The following is a 22,806-nucleotide window of genomic DNA, read 5'->3' on the forward strand; positions in this document are numbered from 1 at the left end:
GTCCAAAATGTTGGTACACAAACAACCAAGATGTTGATTAACTCACCTCGCATACATGCTAACAGGTTTATTCATATCTTTCATTTAAATAGAAAGTGACAATTTTCTTATTAAATAATTTAAATCCAAATATTAATAGGACACCAGCAACTTTTACTTTGGAAAATTCATTCATCAAGAAAAGTGATATTCCACCAAGCACTGTTGCTCTCTTCTGAATCAGACTGCTTGTTAGAACATTGGCTCTGATTGGTCTACTAAAACAAAGAGTTCTGGCAACCTCTAAGTCATGGATTTGAATCCCATTTTATTCAGGACTGCGTCTTAAACGCACTTGGGACAGTGCTGGGAAACAAAATATGCCAAGCTTCATGGAAATCTTGGAGCTCTCTTTGCCTAGACCAATAGCAGAACTTGCCCTGTGTTCTAAGTTCTGTCTCTAAGGCAAACGAAACAGAGGTGATCCACTACAACCAAACTAATCCAGCAAGCTAAGGCTCAAATGACTGTGGATACCTCCAAATCCTCCATGAGGTAAATTTGCTAAATAATGTAATTTCTGTCATTTTTACTTTCAAGGTGAACGAAGACTTGGTGAAAGCATTACCTCTGGAAAGGATGGCTTGAAACCTCAACAGAAGGGATGGAAGTTAGGCAATCAGCTTGGCTATATTTGCTTAAAAGTTAATAATTCACTAAAACTGTTTAACTTGGAGGGATCTAGACACAGGCTATTTTTAATCTGGCAACTTAGTATTAGCAGGAATTAGATTAGCTATCATAAAAATGAGCTTGAAGGCAGTAGAAATGAAAAGATTGGAAAATTAAAAGTTTTGAGAGTAGGCTTGCTCTTAATATTTGTGGGGGGTGAGGTAAAAGTACAAATGGAAAACCTCATTATCTGCATCCTGTCCCTTTTATATGTAGCATCATAAGTAGCCTTTTGCACTCCAGTCTCCATTCACAAATTCCATCCACTCACCTCATGTCCACGTCTCTAGTCTAGGTTTGTGTACGTTGACCATGTGGTCTGCCCTTGAGAATGGACCTGGAATGAGGTTAGCACAAGCCCTAGAAGGAGTGTTTAAGCAAGAAATTTAGGAGTTCTAGAAAACAGAAGGATCATCTATGGGGAAGAGGGAGTACAGATAGCCTAAACTTTTGGTTTCATGAGCTCCTCCCCTCTGTGAAAGGGCACAGATGGAAGAGGTCCTAAGGTAGTTTCAAACTGTGGAGGCCAGGACAGAGACCCCAGCTGCTAGGGTCAGAGGGTTGTATTGTGTGGGGCCATAAGCTAACTGCCTTCACATGTGAGAGGCTGTCATAGTTTGGTGGAAGGAATTAGTGTGGCTAGGGAGATGAACGGGAAATTAGAACCAGGACACATTTTGGGCTAATAATTTGGGGTTATGTAACAAAAGATTTTAGCTAGCAGCAAGGAAAAACTTCTTTATCCTTAGACCAAGCTGCAGTGAAACAGAATGAACCATATCTAAGAATATCTAAAATTGTGAGGAAGAATTGGAACAGAAACCAGGTAATAATCTGCCATGGGGTTATATAAGAGATTTCTGCACTAGTTAAATGTGAAGTAGACAAGAGTTTTGTAAACCTAAACTCCACGGTGACCCTAATAATTTAGTGGAGCTATATTGGAGAACCATGCATGGGGTGAGGTGGGCAGTGCTGAGGGAGTTGGGAGGTAGAGATAGGACTGAATTATGTTTAATGTGTTGCACAGTATGATTTTATTGCAAGAGTTCTTTGCCTTCAAAAGTCTTGAAAACTACTACACAATATGATCTCTGAAGTTCTTTCCAACTCTACTACTCTATGAGTTTAAAAAACTAGAAGTTTTCCAGGTGCGGTGGCTCACACTTGTAATCTCAGCACTTTGGGAGGCTAAGGCAGGCAGATCACTTGAGGTCAGGAGTTCGAGACCAGCCTGGCCAACATAGTGAAACCCTGTCTCTACTAAAAATACAAAAATTAGCCGGGCATGGTGGCAGGTGCCTATAACCCCAGCTACTCAGGAGGTGGAGGCAAGAGAATTGCTTGAACCTGGGAGATGGAGGATGCAGTGAGCCAAGATGGTGCCACCACACTCCAGCCTAGGTGAAAGAGTGAGACTCCATCTCAAAAAATAAAAATTAAAATTAAAAAACTAGATTCCGTCATGGAAAAATGTCAAAGATAACGAGAAGTCAGACTAAATGAAAAATATTGACTATTAAAAATGTGAGCAATTTTTCATCAAACATGCCAGCCCAAAATGCTCAAAATGTGTAGACTAAGATTTCAAGATGATTTTATGTGATATATGATTTTATTTTTAGCTAGTTTTTTAATTAGGAAAAGATACATGTGAATGGTTTAAAAGATTACATTGTGAGTATAAATTGGAAACTACTTGTAAGCTTTGTTTTCCTGTCCTTACATCAAATTCAACCACCTATATCTATACTGGCATCTTTTGTATAGCTGTCCAGAAATTTTCTTTGTGTATCCAAACTTTTGCTGTGTATATCTTTCTTGAATTAAAAATTTAATTAAATATTAAATAATACGAAAGATGTGTAACATATATAAGTTTTAAATAGTAACAATAAAGTAAATGCATAATACCCACCCCCTTGGCTAAGGAATAGAACACATCTGCCACCTTTGAAGACCTCTGCATGTCTCTTCTTGATGGCATTTATCTCCCTCTCTAACACCTGGTAGGAAACACTATCTTCATTTCAGGGTTCGTCAATTCCATTGCTTTCTTTACAAATAGTTTTGCCCCATAAGAATGTCCATTTAAATTTTATATTTATTATTTTAAAATTTACATATGAAATTCTATTTTATTCATTATTTGATTTGCTTATTTTATTTTTATATTGAATTTCATTGACGTTTTCCTCTTTAATTCCACTGTCTCTCCTTATTACAAGTTTGAATATAGCCCATTTCTATTATTTTAGTGATTATTGTAGACATTTTAATGTACATATTTAACTGTCTAAATTTAATACATATCTTAAGCTTTCTTCATAATAAAACAAAAACTTTAAAATGTTTTGAGTTCAATTACTCACCTTCCAACTTTTATTTTTTTAATATTAGAGCTTTATTTTCATCTTAATCCCACAATATAGACATTTATAATATTGTTTTATACATGTCTTGCTTAGATTGATCCATATGTTTACCATTTTTGTTTATCATTTTGTATTTCATCTCATCAATTCCTTCTGTAGTCATTTTTGTATAATTTTCCTTCTGAACTACATCTTTCACATGTTCTTTTAGAAAGAGTTGGTTGGTCTTTAACTTTTTATGGGTTTAGTTTCTTACAAATGTCTTTCTCTCAAAATTCAAATTTTGACCTAATCCATGAAAGGCACTTTCACTGGACATATATTTCCAGGATGACAAGTTTGCTTTAATCAGTACTTTAAAGATATATTCTTTTTTTGTTTGATTTATGTAATTACAACTGGGCAGTCACTTCATCTTTGGTGTACAACAGTTTTACTTTGATCTTTTTTAGAGGAGATTTCTTTTTAGTTATTATACTTGGAATTTATCATAATTCTAAAACTGATGATTTACATATTTTACACATTCCAGAAAGTTGTTAAATATATCTGTTTGAATATCACTTTTCCTTCATTTTCTCTGTTATTTCCTAAACATCTTAAACAGTCTCACTTAAAAGTTGTCTTTATCTTCCAAATTTCCATCTCTTTTTCTCTCCGTGATGCATTCTATGCATTCTTTCAGATCTCCATCTTAATGCACTAATAACTCCCTTCATCTATGTCTATTTTGTGTTTATTTCATCCATTCATTTTAAAATTTCAATATTTATATTTTTATTTCTTGAAATCCTATCTGGTTATGTTTCAAATCCCTTTTGTCATGTTTTATACACTGTTTTTTGATAACACTTTCAAAACACCTTTATTTGTTTGAACATATTCAATGTATCATTTTGCAATTCTTTCAGGTGTCAAATTTGCTCTCTGTTATTTCTGTGGACTTATGCATATGATGACCATTTTTTTGTTGTTGGTGGTGATTTTTGATTGTGAACTAATTTACGGGAAATGTGTCATGAGACCTGGGTTTAAGCTGCATTCCTCCTGAGAAAATTTGGGTTTGCCTATACCAGTTGCCTGGGATCAGTATGGAACTCAAAATAAATTATCCTCTTGAGATTTTAAGAAAACTGATTGTTTAAATTTAGTCTGCAAACACACTTACTTGTTTCTAGTTATAGCTCTTCTAAGATTTCTTGTTGACTCTTTTGTGGGGTATTTTTTTTTTTCAAATTCATCTTTTTGTGAAGCTGTAAACATTTGGATACACAGACTTATGGAGGGGTTTCCTATTAAATATTTAACCTTCAACAGAGTCCATTCTTTGTCTCTGATTGTCTACAACTATCAGTTCTATCAGAATTAAAGCTCAAGAACACCAGATATGAGTAACTAGCGGTATTAGAACTCACTTCCTTTTCTGGATTCCTATTTGTCTCTGGTTCTTTGATGTCTGGCAATTTTGCTTATTTCCTCTCAACTTAGCATACACATACATGCACGCACACACGCACACTTTCACACACACACTCACATATATGTGTGTGTGTATATATATACATAATTTTTACAGCTAGCATTATTTTGTTATTCCTAATAGAAAAAATTTTCAGGTTTTGAGTTCACAATACTAACAGAAATTAATGCTTACTGTTTAAGAGTTTATAACAGTCTTTCATACTTCTATATAAACTTTTTCATTTAAAAATGTAATAGCATTAGGAGATATACCTAATGCTAAATGACGAGTTAATGGGTGCAGCACACCAACATGGCACATGTATACATATGTAACAAACCTGCACATTGTGCACATGTACCCTAAAACTTAAAGTATAATTTAAAAAAAGAAAGAAAAAAAAGAAAAAAATGTATTCAGCAATCTTCTTATATTAACATGTACTTTGCCTCATGTTTTGAATGGATGCATAATATCAAATACTATCAATGAAACATCATTTATTTAACAAGTCCCCTACTGATGGATATTTTTTTTCAGTTTCTTGTTATTACAAAAACAAAGTCAACATACACACACACACACACACACACACACACACATATGTTGCATATATATATGGTTCCAACAGCTAGATTAAGTTTATAGAATTAGAATTGCTAAGTCAAATAATATACTACTTAAATTTTGATGTTTATTTCTAATTTGCTTTTCAGAGTTTGCAACAACTAATTTGAGAGAGAAAATCTATGCCTGTATCCCCATTACCTTATCTACATTGGGTTTTATGAGCACATTATTATTAATTTGAGGAATAGTTTGTTTCTTAACTTTATTCTAGCGTTTATTCCATGGAGATAAAATGTATTATGAAAACATGAATGGAGTGCTTTTAGAAGACATTTTTCATGGCAAGTGAGGAATTGATTTGAGCTAATTTTTCTCATATTTGACTGTGAAATATAGTCCAATATAACAGCAATGTCATTAGATCTCTCATCTGACTGTGAGTGTCCTAATTGTTTGGAGGGTCCTCAGAATGAGTCTGATTGGAACCCCTGTTCCAATGAGAGTGGTAATGGCTCTTTACCTTCAAGATCAAGAAAGAAATCCATGCTTTCTTCTAGCATGCAGTGCTTTCCTTCTCAGTGTTGTCCCACCAAGCCAGAGAGTGGTAACAAAGAAGACTCAGCAGTTCTTCCCTCAGATGAGGAAAGCTATGTGGGGTCTTCTCAAAACAATCATCTAATTTTGAGCCTTGAGGATATCAAAAGGAAAATCAAGCCATTGAGAGAGTGGACTATCCACGAGTTACTGAGGGAGTTTGGGAAAAGTGGGAAGTTCAAACCAAACTCCATGTCCCTGAGCTACTTTAGAGATCAGGTGGTTATGAAGTTCAGAAGAGCTCTATATTATTCTGGAATTTGGGTGATGCATATTCGAGGCTACAAACCTCAAAAGCACTTTACAGCTAATTATTTTAAAAGAAACCCTGGTTGCCTACACCGGCTGGTTCCCTGGCTGAAACGGGAACTAACAGCCGTTTATGGAGATTATGGCTACACAGTGAAGAACATCCTAACCACCATCCTCCATCACATGACAGTATATGACTTGGACAGTGAGTCCTTCATTCACCTCCTGGAACCTTATCTCTTACAACACACCCACCATTTCCTACATGAGTTTATTAGTTTTGTTCATCCACCTTACAACATGGAGACCTATGACCAGTGAGCCATCTATCAATGCTCTGCTGCTTCACCATGTGTAAACAAGAAGCCCCTTGTCTCAACTCCTGTTTCACCTCTGCCTAAGGATCACACTCTACTGATATGTCAACATAATACAAAGCAGTCTAAAAATACCCAGGGTCAATGGAATAAAGAGGAGAGGCCCCTGTCAGGCTTGAAACAGTTTCCAAATGGTAACTCTTCCTTGAAGAAATCTGAAATCCCACCAGTCTGTGATAAAACAGTAAGCAAAATCTATGGTGGAATCAAAGACAAAGCAGAATCAGGTGACCACAAAAGCATCATTTCTATGAATAATATACTCCAGAAGTGGGCTACTCCAAGGGAAACGTGCCCAGGCTTACTGAATTGCAAAAAAAAAGTTCAAGAGAAAAAGACAGAAGGGATAAAGTTGTTTCCTGATCATGTCCACGATCTGGGAAAGAGTGACACAACTGCACACACCTTCAGTACCCCAGCAATTTCTAATCAGGTGCAACCACAGAAATATAGTTTAAGAGAAAGAAAGGATTTGAGCCTTGGCCAGAAGATAAACTTTCAGAAAAAAGAAGAAGAAAATAACAAATACTCAGATTCTTCATCAAAGACCTTTCAAAGATTGTCCAGAGAAAGATCCTTGAAAAGTTGCAAATCCAGAGAGAGAGACCCCTCTTGGAGTTGCATTTCAAAAAAGGCCTTTTCTCCTAAGAGAGATGGCAGGAAACTGAGTTCTTTCAGAAAAAAGAGGATGAAGTGTAGACAACCCTCCCAATTTGTAGAAATTGGTTCACACTCCAGGAGAAGAATCCAAAGAAGATCAAGGTCCAATACTCACAGATCCAAATCCTGGTGTGTTGGATCTAGAAAGAAATCTGTAAGCAGAGAATCGAGTAATCTCTCTCTGAGAGGAAGTCACAGAAGTGAACACTTCACCCAGAATATATGCTGTGAGCCCTCAAAAGAAAAGCATGCCCATGGCAATGAATCAGACTATGGGAGGCCATCTTCAACCACAATCCAATACGTGAAGCTTTCTTCAACTGCTGGGAAGAGACCCAAGTGTCCTTCTAAAAGTGAAGGTACTTCCCAAGCAGGAAGACGCTGTAACAGTCCCACATGCCTACAGCTCCAGAAACACAGATCCCCAAGTAAACAAGAGATAAAGCAAGAAACTACATTTCCTAGAGCTAGAAGAACCAGAGCAGTTAGTCACAGAAAAACCAAATGCCATTATTCAGACATACACACCACAGAGGATGTCAGTGATGAACTGGGCAATCTGGATGATATAAGACAAATGAGTGGTCTCAGTGTGCACCCTCCTGCAGGAGGCAAATCCACCAAAAACAGCATTTGAATCTTCAGAATATTCACTGGGTCAAGAAAGAATAAAAAAGAGACATACTATCAGAAACATAGGTGCAAATTGTTTTAAAAGTCAAATCAGTCTACTAAACTAGCCACCAAGCTAGTTATTCATACATTCAAAGAATATGAATATAATCTAAAAACATTACTGAAAAGATTTATCACATCGCTTTATAACTGAAAGTAAAAGCCTGGTTATTAAATTCAAAGTTGACTTTGGAGACAAATGCAAATCATTAAATTGGTCATTTATGTAAATATTTCTCCCTACTTTTTTTCTTGTGAAATCAATTATTAAAATATTTGACTTATGTTTTGTTCCTAGATTTAACTGTAAAGATTGACTGCTCAAAGTTCCAAACACCCTGAAGATTATACTAACAATAAAAGCATAAGTTTCCTAACACAAGTTATTCATATGTTACTAAACATATGTCTTATTGTATTAGTTTGTTCTCACACTGCTATAAAGAACTGCCTGAGACTGGATAATTTATCAAGGAAAGAGGTTTAATTGACTCACAATTCAGCATGCCTGGGGAGGCCTCAGGAAACTTACAATCATGGTGGAAGAGGAAGCAAACACATCCTTCTTAACATGGCAGCAGGAGAGAGAAATGCAGAGCAAAGGTGGGGAATGCCCCTTATAAAACCATCAGATCTCATGAGAACTCACTCACTATCATGAGAACAGCATGGGGGCACTGCCCCCATGATCTATTCACCTCCCACAAGGTCCCTCCCCCAACATGCGGGAACTACAATTTGGATTACAATTCCAGATAAAATGTGGATGGGGACACAGAGCCAGACCATATCAGTTATTTAAAAAATATTAATATCTACTGAGGTCTATTAAGTTTTAGACCTAATGCATGTTTAGTCCCTAGAATATAAAGGCAGGGTCACCGTCTTAAGGTATAGGCATTGCCTTAAAGTATTTCACAGCCTAGTTAGCAAAACAGATGTAAATAAATAGGTAAAAATGAGCATTTATGGAATTTTTGGCACACCTTTTACGATCACCCTCTCTCAAAAACTGCACCTCCACATGCCCTGACATCCAGATACCTTCATTAGATGCCATTTTTTTTTCTTTTAAATAACTCTGATTCTCCATCTATAGTACCATGGCTCAATGATGGTGGCTACTTAAGCCAAGCTAATCAGTATTTCGCCCCTCTGGCCGCACAATATAGTATTTCCCTGGTATTTCTCAAAATGGTTCTGAGAAAAAGGGTCATTCTTTTTCCCTGTTAGCGCATGGTGAGAAATTTAAAGTTTAGATATTAAATTGGAGCAAAAGTAACTGCAGTTTTTGCCATTGAAAGTAATAACAAAAATTACTTTTGCATCAACCTAATACTATCAAGAGCTGTATTTCTCAATATGAGAAAGTCAGTTTGAGGTAAGACAGGAGAAAGCTAACAGAGTAAAGTGAGACAAGTCAGGTAAAGATAGTCTTGGAAGTAGGATGTGGGTCTTCTAGAACCCGAGCTGTCATTCTATCTTTTATGTGGTTGTATTATTTTAACCCTCCCTAAGTATTGTGTCAGTACATTTCCTGTACGCCTCCTTTATTTAATCAGGATTTTTATTCACTTTCAATCAAGCAAGGCACTGGGAATTGGCACCATGGAAGTCTGTTAGAGAATGAACAGGTAGCAATAATTGTCTTGGGGAAGTTTCTGAAGACTTTTTGGAAGTCATATATGGGTATGGTCCTAAAGGGTGAGTAGGAGTTTACCAGGTGAATTTATTGGCGAGGGCTATCAAGAAAAAGGAGAGACTTGAAGAAAAGGAAGAAAAATGAAATTTTCTAGAACTGCACTTTTAATGTAGCTGGAAAATGGTGAGAGATATGCTGAGAAGGGAAGCTGATGCCAAGTTGCAAACAGGCATGAAACCAGGCTGAGTCTACAGCAGTCACAAAGCACCTAAAGTTAGCACAGAACTCAAAATCCAAATTTGTTATATTTAAACAGTATTTTATTTACTTTCTTAACTTTTGAAAAAGAAAAAAGACATGTTTCTAAAGAAATCTTAGAAAACCCGTGTAACAGAAATATATGTGTTCCAGTAAATTTAGTTGTAAACATTGCCATATTTCCTTTTTTTGGTATGTAACCTCTTATCAAATTAGGTGAGTTTTCTACTATCAACCATTAGCTAAACTCTTCATGGTAGAGACTCATGGAAATATATGCAAAGCCCTGAAATTAGAAAAAACAGGAAATCAATTATAGTAGTTCAGAACACTACAATTTAGCAGCAGTTTATAAAAAAGAAAGTAAAACTGTTATTGTAGTCAAAAGTATACTTATGAGCCAGTAATGCTAGGCTGCATTCAAGACATAGAGAATTTCTCTTGGTAGAGAAAAGCAAAGTAGACATATCAATGTCTTCAAATACACAAATGATTGTTCTCTAGGAAAGTATATTTTTCTAAATAATTTGGAGAGCAAATCTGGCTTCTTTTAAGGGTAAAGTTTCAGGAGGGTGATTCTGCTTAATCAAAGAAAGCCTTTCCTATTAGACTAGTCATATGGTTCCTTTAAAAGTGGGAAAGAGGCCAATAGAGAAAAGGAATTCTCATCCTTAGAAGTGTTCATGCTTGGCTGGATTCCAATAATGTGAAAAATTCGACTGGATGTTTTCTAAATTCCAGTCTATCTCAAAGATGTCAAGACTCATTAAAGAGTCAAATAAATTTTCTAATGAATCAAAAATGTCATACCCTTAAATATGGAAACAGCATTTCATGGATGGGAATATGTATTTAATGATAACACAGTAACAATAACAAATATTGAAAGTTTACTATTTGTGATATGCACACACACACATAAATTCTATGAGGCAGTACTTTAATCCACATTTTATCAATGAGGAAAGCTAGTAAATGTTGTGGCCTGAACTCAAACCTACATGGCCCCAACTCGAGTAAATGATCTTAAACCACAACCTGGTACTACCTACTTTTTAATTGTTGTTGCCATTTGTATTTATCTATCTTTCACATCCTCTGGTGGACACATTCACAAACACTATGTCGTTTTACTATTACAAAAAGTGAGTAAGGTTGGTTTAATTACGCTCATCTTCTCAACAAGGAAAATGCATTTCAAAGAGATTATATCATAACAAGCAACAGAGCTGAGAGTAAAACTGTAGTTCTAACTGCCCATGCTTTGTGTTTTTATAGCTTATTCTGGTTGACCGAGTTTTTCAAATCTAACTCAGAAATACTTACGACCCTTAAACACCTAGTCCTCTCTGCTACTGAGAGCACTTTTTCATTCAAAATCCAGAATACTAACATAATCATACAGGATGAGGTGCCAAAGGGTCACTTCTATTTATTTATAAGAATAAAAACCAATTCCTCCTTCCCAAGTTCACCCTGAATTGTCCTTTTGATGCCAAAGGGTTCATCTCAGCCAGCTGGGAGTAGGCAGGTGACTGATTTTCAATACACATGGCTCAGTTCACACAATATCTTCTATGGCATGTGAGTCGGCTGAAACCTTGGAGGTCCAGGGCCAGTTTTTATCTCTGTCCTTGACTCTCTAGTGCTCTTTGGAGTGATACTCCTTGAGGTATATTTTATCTGTCTAATAAAAAGCAGGTAAAGAGAAATGAGATGTCTGAAGATACTTGAAAGTCATTGTCAGGAATGAATATAAAAATGAATGAATTATTAATACTTATAGCTTTCCATTTTGCATCTTTTAACTAATGAGGATTTATCAATCCCCACAGATACATCTTAGAGAAGGCTTTCCACCTTTGCACAGTGGAACACTTACAGTATCCTCCTAACTTCTTTCCCTGACTCTGGGCTCTCTTTCTCCAGGTAATAATCCACACTGCTACTGTCATTTTTTTATATATATATATATATATATATATATATATATATATATTTTTTTTTTTTTTTTTTTTTTTTTTTTTTTTTTTTCTGAGATGGAGTCTAGCTGTGTCACCCAGGCTGGAGTGCAGTGGCGCAATCTCGGCTCACTGCAAGTTCCGCCTCCCAGGTTCACGCCATTCTCCTGCCGCAGCCTCCCAAGTAGCTGGGACTACAGGAGCCCACCACCACGCCTGGCTAATTTTTTTTGTATTTTTATTAGAGACGGGGTTTCACCGTGTTAGCCAGGATGGTCTCGATCTCCAGACCTCATGATCCGCCTGCCTCAGCCTCCCAAAGTGCTGGGATTACAGGTGTGAGCCACCACGCCTGGCTCTGTCATTCTAGTATTACACATTTACTGATGTAATTTGCCTGCCTAAAATTCTTCACCGGTTCCCTGTTGCACAGAGAATCCTTTAGCTTCAATCCGTTCCTCCATCCATTTTTCCTGGTAGACAAACACACAAACACAGACATACATACATATATATCATGTACAGGAACACACCGTTATCTGCACACATCATTTCTTACCAATAAAATAGACTATAACTTCCTTGTCTTAGACAAAATGCATCTCCATCACAACACTTACTCCAGTGTCCTCCATGTTGTTGTTCAATAAACATATTTTCTCTAATTGGTTTGGTATTATTGAACTGTACGATATTGGATAAGCTAACTTCTCTGCAATTCAGTTATCACCTCAGTTAAATGTAATTTGTTCAGTCCCTTTTTGAATCACTGATCTGATGTTCTGTAAAACAATGCTACTGCCTTGCATCTGAGCTTTCCTCACCATTCTCCATGCCAGTGGCTTTGACTGGGCTCATCTTTCATACTCATCTGGACTTTTTTGTCACATTATTGGGGTCTATAGTGGATTTTAAGTGGTTTACTGGCCTGTAATACAATTTGGACTTAGAAACACTCTGCTAGAGGATCTCTAGATTTCTTTCCATTTTGAATATGCTATAAATCTTTGATTTTTGATTTAATTAAGTTAGTCACATCAAAGTGACTATTGAGCTACTGGAAGTATTTTACAATTAAGGACTGATAAGAAATTTTGTCACATTATTAAGTGCTCCAATGTAAAATTTTAAAACATTGTATAGAAATGCTGTCACGTGCAGTTTTGTCTCATTGGCATATGGTTTATTAACATAAATTAGAAAGTATCTGAACACAGCTTCAACAGTTTCAGTAATGTTCAAAGTATAAAGCTGCATAGTGGGTTGACAGATATATTTTTATATTACGCTTCGTAACAAACATGTTATAAATATTATTTTGTATATTAAATATTACATAAAATCATATTTTGAGATATGAGGATTATGCATATATACTTATTGTTTATATATACTTATAATTCAGAAGAATAGGTGCATAAATGCAAGGCAGTGATCAACCACTCCCCTGATTAACCCTTCAATACTTTCCCAGTCTCTACTGTAGCAGATTCTTTGCTTTTTTTCTTTTTAATTTAAAATTCAACAATACCAGTAGCAAGTCAGTTTCTCAATCAGGTCAGGCCATTGCCCATCTTCATGCTAACTTTTTAGCTTGCAAAGTCTTTGTTCCTCTGTTGTTTAGAGAAACTTTCTAGAATCCATTTAAGGGACACAATCTTTTTGAAGTTTTACTTTATATTTTCCCAACTGTCAAGCTGTTAGAAGTTTCTTTGTATCACTTTCTTTGTACCCTCAAACTTCCTTTTCTTTCTTTCTTTTTTAATTGAGACAGGGTCTCATTCTGTCATCCAGGCTGGAGTGCAGTGATGTAAGTACGGCTCACTGCAGCCTTGACTTCCTGGACTCAAGTGATTCTCCTGTCTCAGCCTCTAAAGTAGCTGGAACTACAGGAATGTGCCACCACACCTGGCTAATTTTTGTGTTTTTTGTAAAGATAGGACTTCGCCATGTTGCCAGGCTGGTCTTGAACCCCTGGGCTCAAACAATTTGCCTGCCTTGGCTTCCCAAAATGTTGGGATTTCAGACATGAGCCACCATGCCCAGGCTGTACCCCCGAACTTCTATTGTAAAACCAAAAATACTTATTTTGCCATTTTTATCTTACATGTCTCAGTTCACTCTCGCCATATCCCTCCCATAAGAATGAGAACTTCTTCAAGAAAAGGACCAGCCTAGCGCACAGTAGGTGCTTAGTTAATGCTGACTGGAAAAATGGATGATGAAGGATACAGAACAAAATTTACATATGAATTGAATAGGATCAGTGGTTGTAGGAGGCATCATGAGGAAACAGTGACTCAAGAAGGAATCTTGCCATGAAATCGAACGTGATTCATTTCAATCACTCTTCTGTATTACAACCTAAAAGTCAATCAACTGTGCTCAGGCAAAGTAAAGCCCAAGGAGATTCTAAAGGATGCCCTTAGATAGATAATCACTTACAGGTTAACATGAAAATCTTTGTGTACTGTATCAAAAGATACTTGCTACTTGATAAAAACTCAGAATCATGGGCCCCAATGCAAACCAGAAATTGAATTGTAATATTATCCCCTGGAGATTTATATGCAGAATATTTTGAGAAGCACTTCCTTAAAATAACAGTTTTAGGACTGAATGCCAGCCATAAATTATTATTCTACCAAAATTTTTAAATACAAGTTTGTTATCATGTAGTAGCCGACAATGGTGACTATAATAAATAAGATTTCAGGTCAAACAAAAATTTGAGGTTGACAGCAGTGTAAATAGAATCTAATTAATAAATTTAAATAGTTATTCCTTATTTATTACTACTGGAATGAGTTTCTTTTTAGAAAAAATATACATATACCATATAACTTTTACATTATATGTGTAAAAACAGATGGACTATTCCATACATGAAACACACATGAATGCATATACCAAGGCAGAAATGCATTGGTAGAGTATGTTTATGAAGTCCATTAAGATTTTGTAAAGCATTTAGAGAAGCAGAATACTACAGTGGCTAAAAGCACAGACTCCAGGGATAGACTGCCTGGAGTTAAATCCTTACTTCGTGCTTATTAACTATATGACCTTCGTCAAGTGTTGGAACCTCCATTGCTCAATTTCCTCATCTATAGAATGGAGATAACAATAGTGTCTGACCCAAAGGGTGGTTATGAGGGTTCAATAAAGTGTAAAATTCTTTAAAAAGTCTTAAAACACTGCCTGGCACATAGTGGTATATATACACACACACACACACATACATACATTTATATGTGGGGGAGAGGAGACAGTGAGAAGGAGTATAAGCAAGCTATTATTACTATTGTCATTATGAAAGGTTTACCATATGAGAAAACACAGGTTGGTCTGAACACAAGAATTAACCCGCCACAAATTAAGTGTATTAATTGAGTGTATTAATCAGAATTCTCCAGATAAGAAAAACCAGTAGGATATACATGGATATATAAGAGGAAATTTATTATGGGAATTAGCTCATATAATTTTGAAGGCTGACAAGTCCTACATTATGCCATTTACAAGTGGGAAACCCAGGAAAGTCAGTGGTGTAATTCAGTGAAACTTCAAAGGCCTGACAACCAGAGGAGATGATGGTATAACTCCCTGTCCCAAACCAAAAGCCTGAGAATCGGGGAGTGGGTGCTTGTGCAAGTCTCAGAGTCCAAAGGCCAAAGAACCAGGACATCCCATGGCCAAGGGCAAGGGATGATGGATGTCCCAGGCCAAGGCGGGAAGAGAATTTTCCCTTTCTCTGCCTTTTTGTTGTGTTCCAGCCTCAACAGATTGGATGATGCCTGCTTACATTGGTGAGGTAGATCTTCTTTACTCAGTCTATCAAGTCAAATGTTAATCTCTTCTTTTGGAAACACTGCCCCTGCCAGACATACCCAGAAATCAGCCATCTGGGTACCCCTTAGAGCATTCAAGGTGACACTAAAATTTACCATCACAAAGAGGCAGAGAAAAGAGGGCAAATGTGAAATTGTGAAGTAATGAGCATGATTGGAGCTCAGAGCATGAAAAATCAGTAAATGCAAGACATTCAGGAGAGTCAGGCTACCTTCAAGGACACAGATACAGGGAAGAGGAAGAAACCAGCAACTATGAGCCTATACAATGTGCCAGGAACAGTGACATCAGGCTTTAAACATATTCGATGGTTTACTCTTCACCTCACTTATGAGATCTGTATTGTTTACTTCATATCACAAATGTGAAAACTCAGGTGCACAGAAGCTAAATGAAATGTTAGAGAACAAAAAACAGTGGGCTGGGCACAGTGGCTCATGCCTGTAATTCTAGGACTTTGGGAAGCCCATGTGGGTGGATCACTTGAGCCCAGGAGTTCAAGACTAGCCTGGGCAACATGGGGAAACCCCATCTCTACAAAAACTTCAAAAATTAGCTGGGTGTGGTTGCACACGCCTGTAAGTCCCAGCTACTATCGAGGCTGAGGTGGGAGGAGGATTGAGCTTGGGAAGTCAAGCCTGCAGTGAGCCATGAGCATGCCACTGCACTCCAGGCTGGGTGACAGAGCAAGAGCTTGACTCTCAACCCCCAAAAATGAAAGGTGACAGCTTGACTTAAACACAGGACTGGTTAGATTTTACACTCCTATACCTCACACTTATCTAAGTAAGTCCCTTTTTTTTTTTCAGTTAGCCAGTGGGTAATGGGTTAATCCTTTCCAACATGACTAACCTCTTTAATGAAATGAAGGTGATGAAGATGAGGAGGAAGACCATTGTGATAATGGTGAGCAACACTGGTGTAGTGCTTACTGTGTGCCCAGCACTATTCTGAACATATTTCATGTGTTACCTTTTTTAATCCTACCAAAAGCTCTATGAGGTGGGTATATTATTATTATCATAATTCCTATTTTATAGATAAAAATATCAAGGCACAGAGGACTTAAGAAGTGTACCCTAGGTAACATGGGTAATAATGGAGGAAGGAAAAAAGAAGAAGAAACCAGCAATTAATTAACATAGACAATGTGCCAGAAACAGTGACATCAACCTTTAAATATATTAGCTGGTTTAATCTCCTGGGCTCTGACCCCAAGCATAGAGCCAGTTCCCTGTTCTTTACCATCACACTGTACTGTTTCCTTGTAAAACAACAAGAACAACAAAATGTTGGTGGAGAGGCAATGAATTCATGTTTTTGAGGATCTATTGTGTATTAGAGAACAAGCCCCCATATTTAATTCTAATCACTAAAATGTGAAGTGAGAAGAAGTTTTGATGTGAGACTTTAGACAATTGGGAAACAAAATGGGCTATATAAATGGGAGAAATAGAAGACCCTGAAAAATCCATGTTTCAGTTGAATTTGAATTAACAAAAAATGAAGCTTTTAACCAGGAATCAGCAAAAAGGTTATGTAAGGGGCCAGATAATAAATATTTTAAGCTTTGGGAAAATATACTCTCTGTCACAACATGCCACCTCTGCTGTTGTAGCATGAAAATGGCCAGAGATGATACATAAGTGAAAGGGTTTGGCTGAATACTAATCAAACTTTATTTACAAAACAGGTAGTGGCCAGATTTGGCCCAAAGCCCATAGTTCTCAGACCCCTGTTCCTAATCTTCAGGTAATCAAAAGAGCACAACGCTTTTCTTTGATGGTTACCAGGCAGTACGATTCATGAGAAAGGAAATATGGTGTTAATTAGGATTCTGTTTCTTAAAAGTTGAAATCACAGTGATGAAACCTGAAGAGTTGCTGAAATATGGAAGAGCAGAGCTAGAAAGGGCTGACTCTGCCAGTGATCTATTTTTGGAAAGGCAAAATATTTTAAGGATGTGGATGCTTTGCTTTATGCCCCAAGTTACAGGTAAAGCATGAATCATTCCACCAGCAATAAACCCTGGAGATCTTAAAATTATGAAAATAAGGTAAAGGTCATTTTCTTCAAAAATAGCTTCTAAAGTGAGGTGTCAGATTGAAGTCACAAATTGTGTTCCTCACTTTTTTCTTCTCTGCTTCTCATCCTATCACCAGGGATGTATACTACCTCTATGATGAAAAATTATGGTCATTTTGTCTCGAAAGATATATTGCATCCACATGTGGGCCAAGTGATTTAATCTTGATTCGTGCTGTCTGAAGGCTTGTCAGATGGGTTAGCGATTGGTCATGTATTTCACAGCACTGCTATTAAATCTACTGGGAATTAACATGTTAAATCCATAATCATGCTTTATTGCCTGTATAATCCTGGGTTAACTGAGAAAGAAGTTGATTCATTTTTCACATGTTCACCAAAGTGAAGTCATATTTTTCCCTTAACTAGTAATTAACCTTTATGGCTTTATTAACTGCTTTATTAAATTTAAATGAAATATTTATTGGAAAGAGTTCATGGGAAGTGTATACCACATGACACTGTGGCCCTGGTGATGTCCTGTTTCTTGGAACTTCTCTATTAAAAATGTTCATATTACAAGTAGCCCATTTTTTATCAGAAGGTACTCATGCTTGTATCTTAATAGGCAGTGTCGTATAACAAAAACAGCAATGGCTTTGGAGTCACACAGACCTGGGTTCAAATCATATCTAATCACTTACAAGTTGTGTGACCTTAAGCAAGTTACCCAATATCTCTGAGCCTCAGTTTCCTTACATGTAACTTAGGAATAATAATAGCTAATTCAGACCATTGGTAATAAAAGAGGCGAATGAATTAGTAGGGAAGATTAGAGAGGTAGTTAATTTACAAGGTGTAATTTTTATCAGTCTATTTTTGGTTAGAACAAGATTTTTGTATTACGCTCATATAGAAGAGAGAGAAAACTGGAGGCCATAGAATAGTGTCTGTTTCTAAATTCTCCCCAACTTTCCTCAGCCCCATGGACTAGACATGAACCCTATGTACAGACAATCTGTGACACAGACTGCTAATATATTTTATTAAGAGTCTTCAGAACTGCCACTAGTCTAAATAGTCCCCATGTACAAGTGAAACAAAGGTGCCCCTTGGGGCAGAGATAAAACCCTGTGGACACATGGCTTGACAAGCAGATGAGGTTTTGTGTAAAGATGATGGGCTGAGGCTCATAGCTTGGTAAGCAGAGCATGGGTTTGGTGTCACCTCCCCTAGGCTCTCCGCAGGGTGCTCTTGCTTAGATCCCAAAACACATCTGCACATGGTACTCTGAACCCCAGAGTTTTAACTTGGCACCTGATTATCCAGTCGAGACAAATTTCCCAGTCTCTGTCCCAGATAGGTGAGGTTATGTGAATTAGTTACAGGCAGAGGGATGTGTATGGAAGCGAAGTCTATAGTAGCTTCCAGTCATCTCCTTAAGCAAAGACTCCCTTTTTCCTCTGTCTAGGAAATAGTAACAAGGTAGCCATTTTGGATACAAAGATAAAAGCCATATTTTGAGGATGGCAGGAGCTAATTCATTAAACTGGGTGAGACAGAACAACTAGCATCAGCCCCAGGCTTCTCACTTCTAGAAAACACATCGACAGGAATAAACTTTTATCATGCTGAAGCCAAAATGTGTTGGAATCTTTTTGTTATATCATTCTAGCTCATATTCTACCTAATATGGGGCTTTTAGACCTGAGTTAAAGGAGTATTTTTATGAGGGTCTGATTTCCAGTGACACAAGTAATATTGCTTGGGTGCCAGGTGAAAAGGGATGATGAAGTATAGAAGGGAGCATGTGCAATGCTTTGGCACCAGAGGCAGTGCCTAGAAAAATTGCAGCAGAGCAGTGATTGTGAGTATAATACATGATAGGAGATGACAGATGCCCAAGAACCTGGGCATTGCAGTGACTCTACGCAGCTGAACTGACACATAGATCTTCTTACGGACTCCCTGTTACGCTTAGTGAGAACAATGTCACAGGTGCCTAAGATCTGTACAGCAGATAATGGCAAAAAGCAGACATTTGGGACCATTATTGTTACTCTGACCCCACCTGAAATCACACGCTGACAGGACTTTGAGTCAATCAGGGACCAATCAGGAAAATAGAAATCACATTATTTATTTCAAACAGAGGTACTTTGATAGAGGATATTTGTGTCAAAGTGTTTGAAGTGTTGAGGAAGATAAAGGAAAGGTGGAGTAACACAGAGATTGGAAACTACAGGAAGGTCCTAGGATTGTAGGGACAAAAAAGAGGAAATGATACTAACAAACCCAGGTGAGTACTCATTACTGATGGTGGTGGTGGAGACCACTACAATGATTGCAACTGCTTCTCCTAGAACTATTGACTTCTCTGGGGCTTGTAAATCCTAGCAGACATTGCCTGTGACCCATTACTACTCTTTCTAGAAACTACAAAGGCCACTGGAGATCGAAGTTTCCTGATGCTACAAGATGGCGAGAGGAGAGAGAGAGAGAAGACAGAGAGAAACCTTCAGAAACTAGGGTTGTTTGATTCTCTTGTATATTCTCAATACTATTTTTTTTTCAGATGAGTAGCTTGCAAATATTTTCTCCCATTCAACATGGTGTCTCTTCACTCTGCTGATCATTTCCTTTGTTTCATGGCCTGTGCTTTTGTAGTCTTAGCCATAAAATCTTTGCCTAGACCAATATCCTGAAGTTGTTTCACTCTGTTTTTTTCTAGTAGTTTTACAGTTTGGGGTATTATGTTTAAGTCTTCAATCTATTTTGAGTTGATTTTTCTATATGGTGAGAAATAGGGCCAAGAACTCAAACAACTTAACAGCAAATATGTATATTTATATATATATCTCCCATTAAAAAGTAAGCAAAGGACCCAAATAGACATTTCTCAAAAGAAAATGGGAGTGGCCAACAGGTATATTTTAAAAATGCTCATCATCACTAATCATCTGGGAAATGCAAATAAAAACCACAGTAAGTTATTATCTTGCCCCAGTTAGAATGGGTATAATCACAAAGATGAAAAATAATAAATGCTGGTGAGAATGCAGAGAGAAGGGAACTCTTATACACTGTCCATGAGAATGTAAATTAGTATAGCCATTATGGAAAACAGTGTGGGGTTTCTCAAAAAACTAAAACTAGAACTGTTCTATAATCTGGCATTCCCACTACTGAGTATGTATTCAAAGGAAAGGAAATCAGTATATTGAAGGGATGCCTGCACCCCATGTTTATTATGACACTATTCACAATAGCCAAAATATAAAATCAACCTAAGTATCCATCAACAAATGAATGTATAAAGAAAATGTGGTATATATGCACAATGGAATAATATTCAGACATAAAAATAATGAAATTCTGTTATTTGCAGCAACATGGATGAAACTGGAGGCCATTATGTTAAGTGAAATGATCCAGGCACAGAAAGTTAAATATTGCATGTTATCACTCATATATGCGAGCGAAAAAAGTTGATCTCATGGAGGGAAAGAGTAGAATGATGGTTCCAAAAGGCTGGAAGGGTAGAGGAGGGTGGATGAAGACAGGCTGGTTAATGCATAAAAACATAGAGTTAGAAGGAATAAATTCTAGTGTCCAACAGCATAGTAGGGTGAGTATAGTCAACAAAAATTTATTGTGTGTTTCAAAATAACCAGAAGAGAAGGTTTGAAATGTTCCTAACACAAAGAAATGATAAATATTTGAGGTGATGAATATCCTAAATACCCTGAGTTGATGGTTGTATGCATACAGCAAAATATCACATGGACCCCATAAATAGGTAAAATTATGTATTGCTAAAAATAAAGTTAAGGTTGGAATACATATTCATTTTATAAAGGGAATTCTCACATTAATGGGGAGAAATTAGAGGCCAGAGAGGCCAGAAGCAGGGAAACCAGATTGGAGGTTGTGCCATACCAGAAGTGTCCAGAACAATGCAGGGCAGATGATGAACCTCTAATTTGTATATGTGATCAGGATATTAAATATAAACCTTTCTGTTTCTTTAGCATCTAGTATTAACTTCTATCTTCCTTTTAAATACACCAGAGTGAGTTCATGGCACATAAACAATTCTTTAAGCAGAGAATAATATCATACTGTACCTGACATATACTCCCATTGCTCCACATTTTGTAAATTTTTCATAGCAGGAAGTTTATTTCATAGCAAATTATGAAACACTGAATTAAACATAAACCTGAATGCTGAAGGAATAACAGCAGCATGTCAAAATTTCCTCTGCTCTTGGTTAAATTTTAATAAAATTTGCTGGCCTTCAGACATGGGCACTTAAGGCTTGTCACTGAATAATTCTAATAAATGAATGATATACATTCTCAAATATTTTTAAATGTGCTGATTTTTGTGGGAACATTGATGCCTATTTACTGCAATTTGAAATTATTTTTTTTTTCTCAAATGGTCATTCTGTCTCAGGTTTTGATACTTTTGGTACACAAATTTTATCTCCATTCTTTCCATGGACCAGTACCTCCGATGCCTAGCCCACGTGAAGACTAAGGAATCCTGCTTATTGGGATTGCAACAACTATTTAACTATGACAGAGCAGGCCCATAAGATCTGACCCTATTTCTATCTCCTCATACAAATGATGGAGCTTCATTTATCACATCATTTCAAAATGATGCCTTTTACACCTGACTGGTTTTCCTTGGGTCAATATTACTGACAAATGACTATCTCCTTCAATACCAACTGGTGATAACTCTTAATGTGTCTTATACTTGCAAAAGATTAATCTAAACTCAGAGTGTACTTGAAAGCCAGGAGAAGTCACACCAAAGAGTATTTCTAAGTTTCTTGAATGCCCAACACTGTGCTACATACAAAATATGCAAACTATGTAAGATAATAATTACCATTCTTTGAATGCCTGGCAATAGGCTGAGCATTTTACACACATTATTTCAGTTAGTCCTCTCAATTATGCTGAGAGGTAAGTATTTTCATGCCTGTTTTATAAAGGAGGAGACAGAGAGTTGGTGACTGTAAGCAATTTGCCAGGGATTACAGAAATAGTGAACAGTAGAACTGGGATTCAAACTTAGGTCTGACTAAACCCAACACACATGCTACCTGGCATAATCTCAGACAATATCACAGTGTTTTAGGGTTAATCATCTCCTTTAGGGCATTAAAAAAAAAAGACCCACGTGGCCATTTTATTATTGATATCGTCTCATGGGCCTCTAGCTACACACACAAATTTTAATGGACATACCTTGCCCAAGCAAATACACAATCAGCAAAGCATTGGCCTTTATCTGCACTGATGAGTCTGCCATTTGCAGTGTTCCCATGTCTCTCTAATCTCATCCATGGCTTTTACCTTATATGTGTGAGAGT

The 22,806-nt window shown here is 36.9% G+C and overlaps 1 protein-coding gene across 2 annotated transcripts; it reads left to right on the top strand.

The window, feature by feature from the left end:
- The first annotated feature begins 441 nt into the window (after positions 1–441).
- On the top strand, positions 442–16,784 carry LOC129043747 (E3 ubiquitin-protein ligase Topors-like). Of its 2 annotated transcripts, XR_008504513.1 has the most exons (4): positions 444–534; positions 11,412–11,505; positions 16,199–16,295; positions 16,430–16,784. XR_008504513.1 is itself a non-coding variant. In XM_054500668.1 (2 exons), exon 2 carries the CDS (start codon positions 5,530–5,532, stop codon positions 6,283–6,285), a length of 756 nt encoding a protein of 251 aa, XP_054356643.1. In that variant the 5' UTR covers positions 442–534; positions 5,265–5,529; the 3' UTR covers positions 6,286–7,898. The 2 variants fall into 2 exon arrangements, 1 of the variants encoding a protein (XP_054356643.1); XM_054500668.1 differs by lacking the exons at positions 11,412–11,505; positions 16,199–16,295; positions 16,430–16,784 and adding an exon at positions 5,265–7,898 and having other exon boundaries at positions 442–534.
- Positions 16,785–22,806: the final 6,022 nt, after the last annotated feature.

The sequence above is a fragment of the Pongo pygmaeus genome, chromosome 13, assembly GCF_028885625.2.
Source record: "Pongo pygmaeus isolate AG05252 chromosome 13, NHGRI_mPonPyg2-v2.0_pri, whole genome shotgun sequence".
In the NCBI taxonomy this organism is placed as follows: domain Eukaryota; kingdom Metazoa; phylum Chordata; class Mammalia; order Primates; family Hominidae; genus Pongo; species Pongo pygmaeus.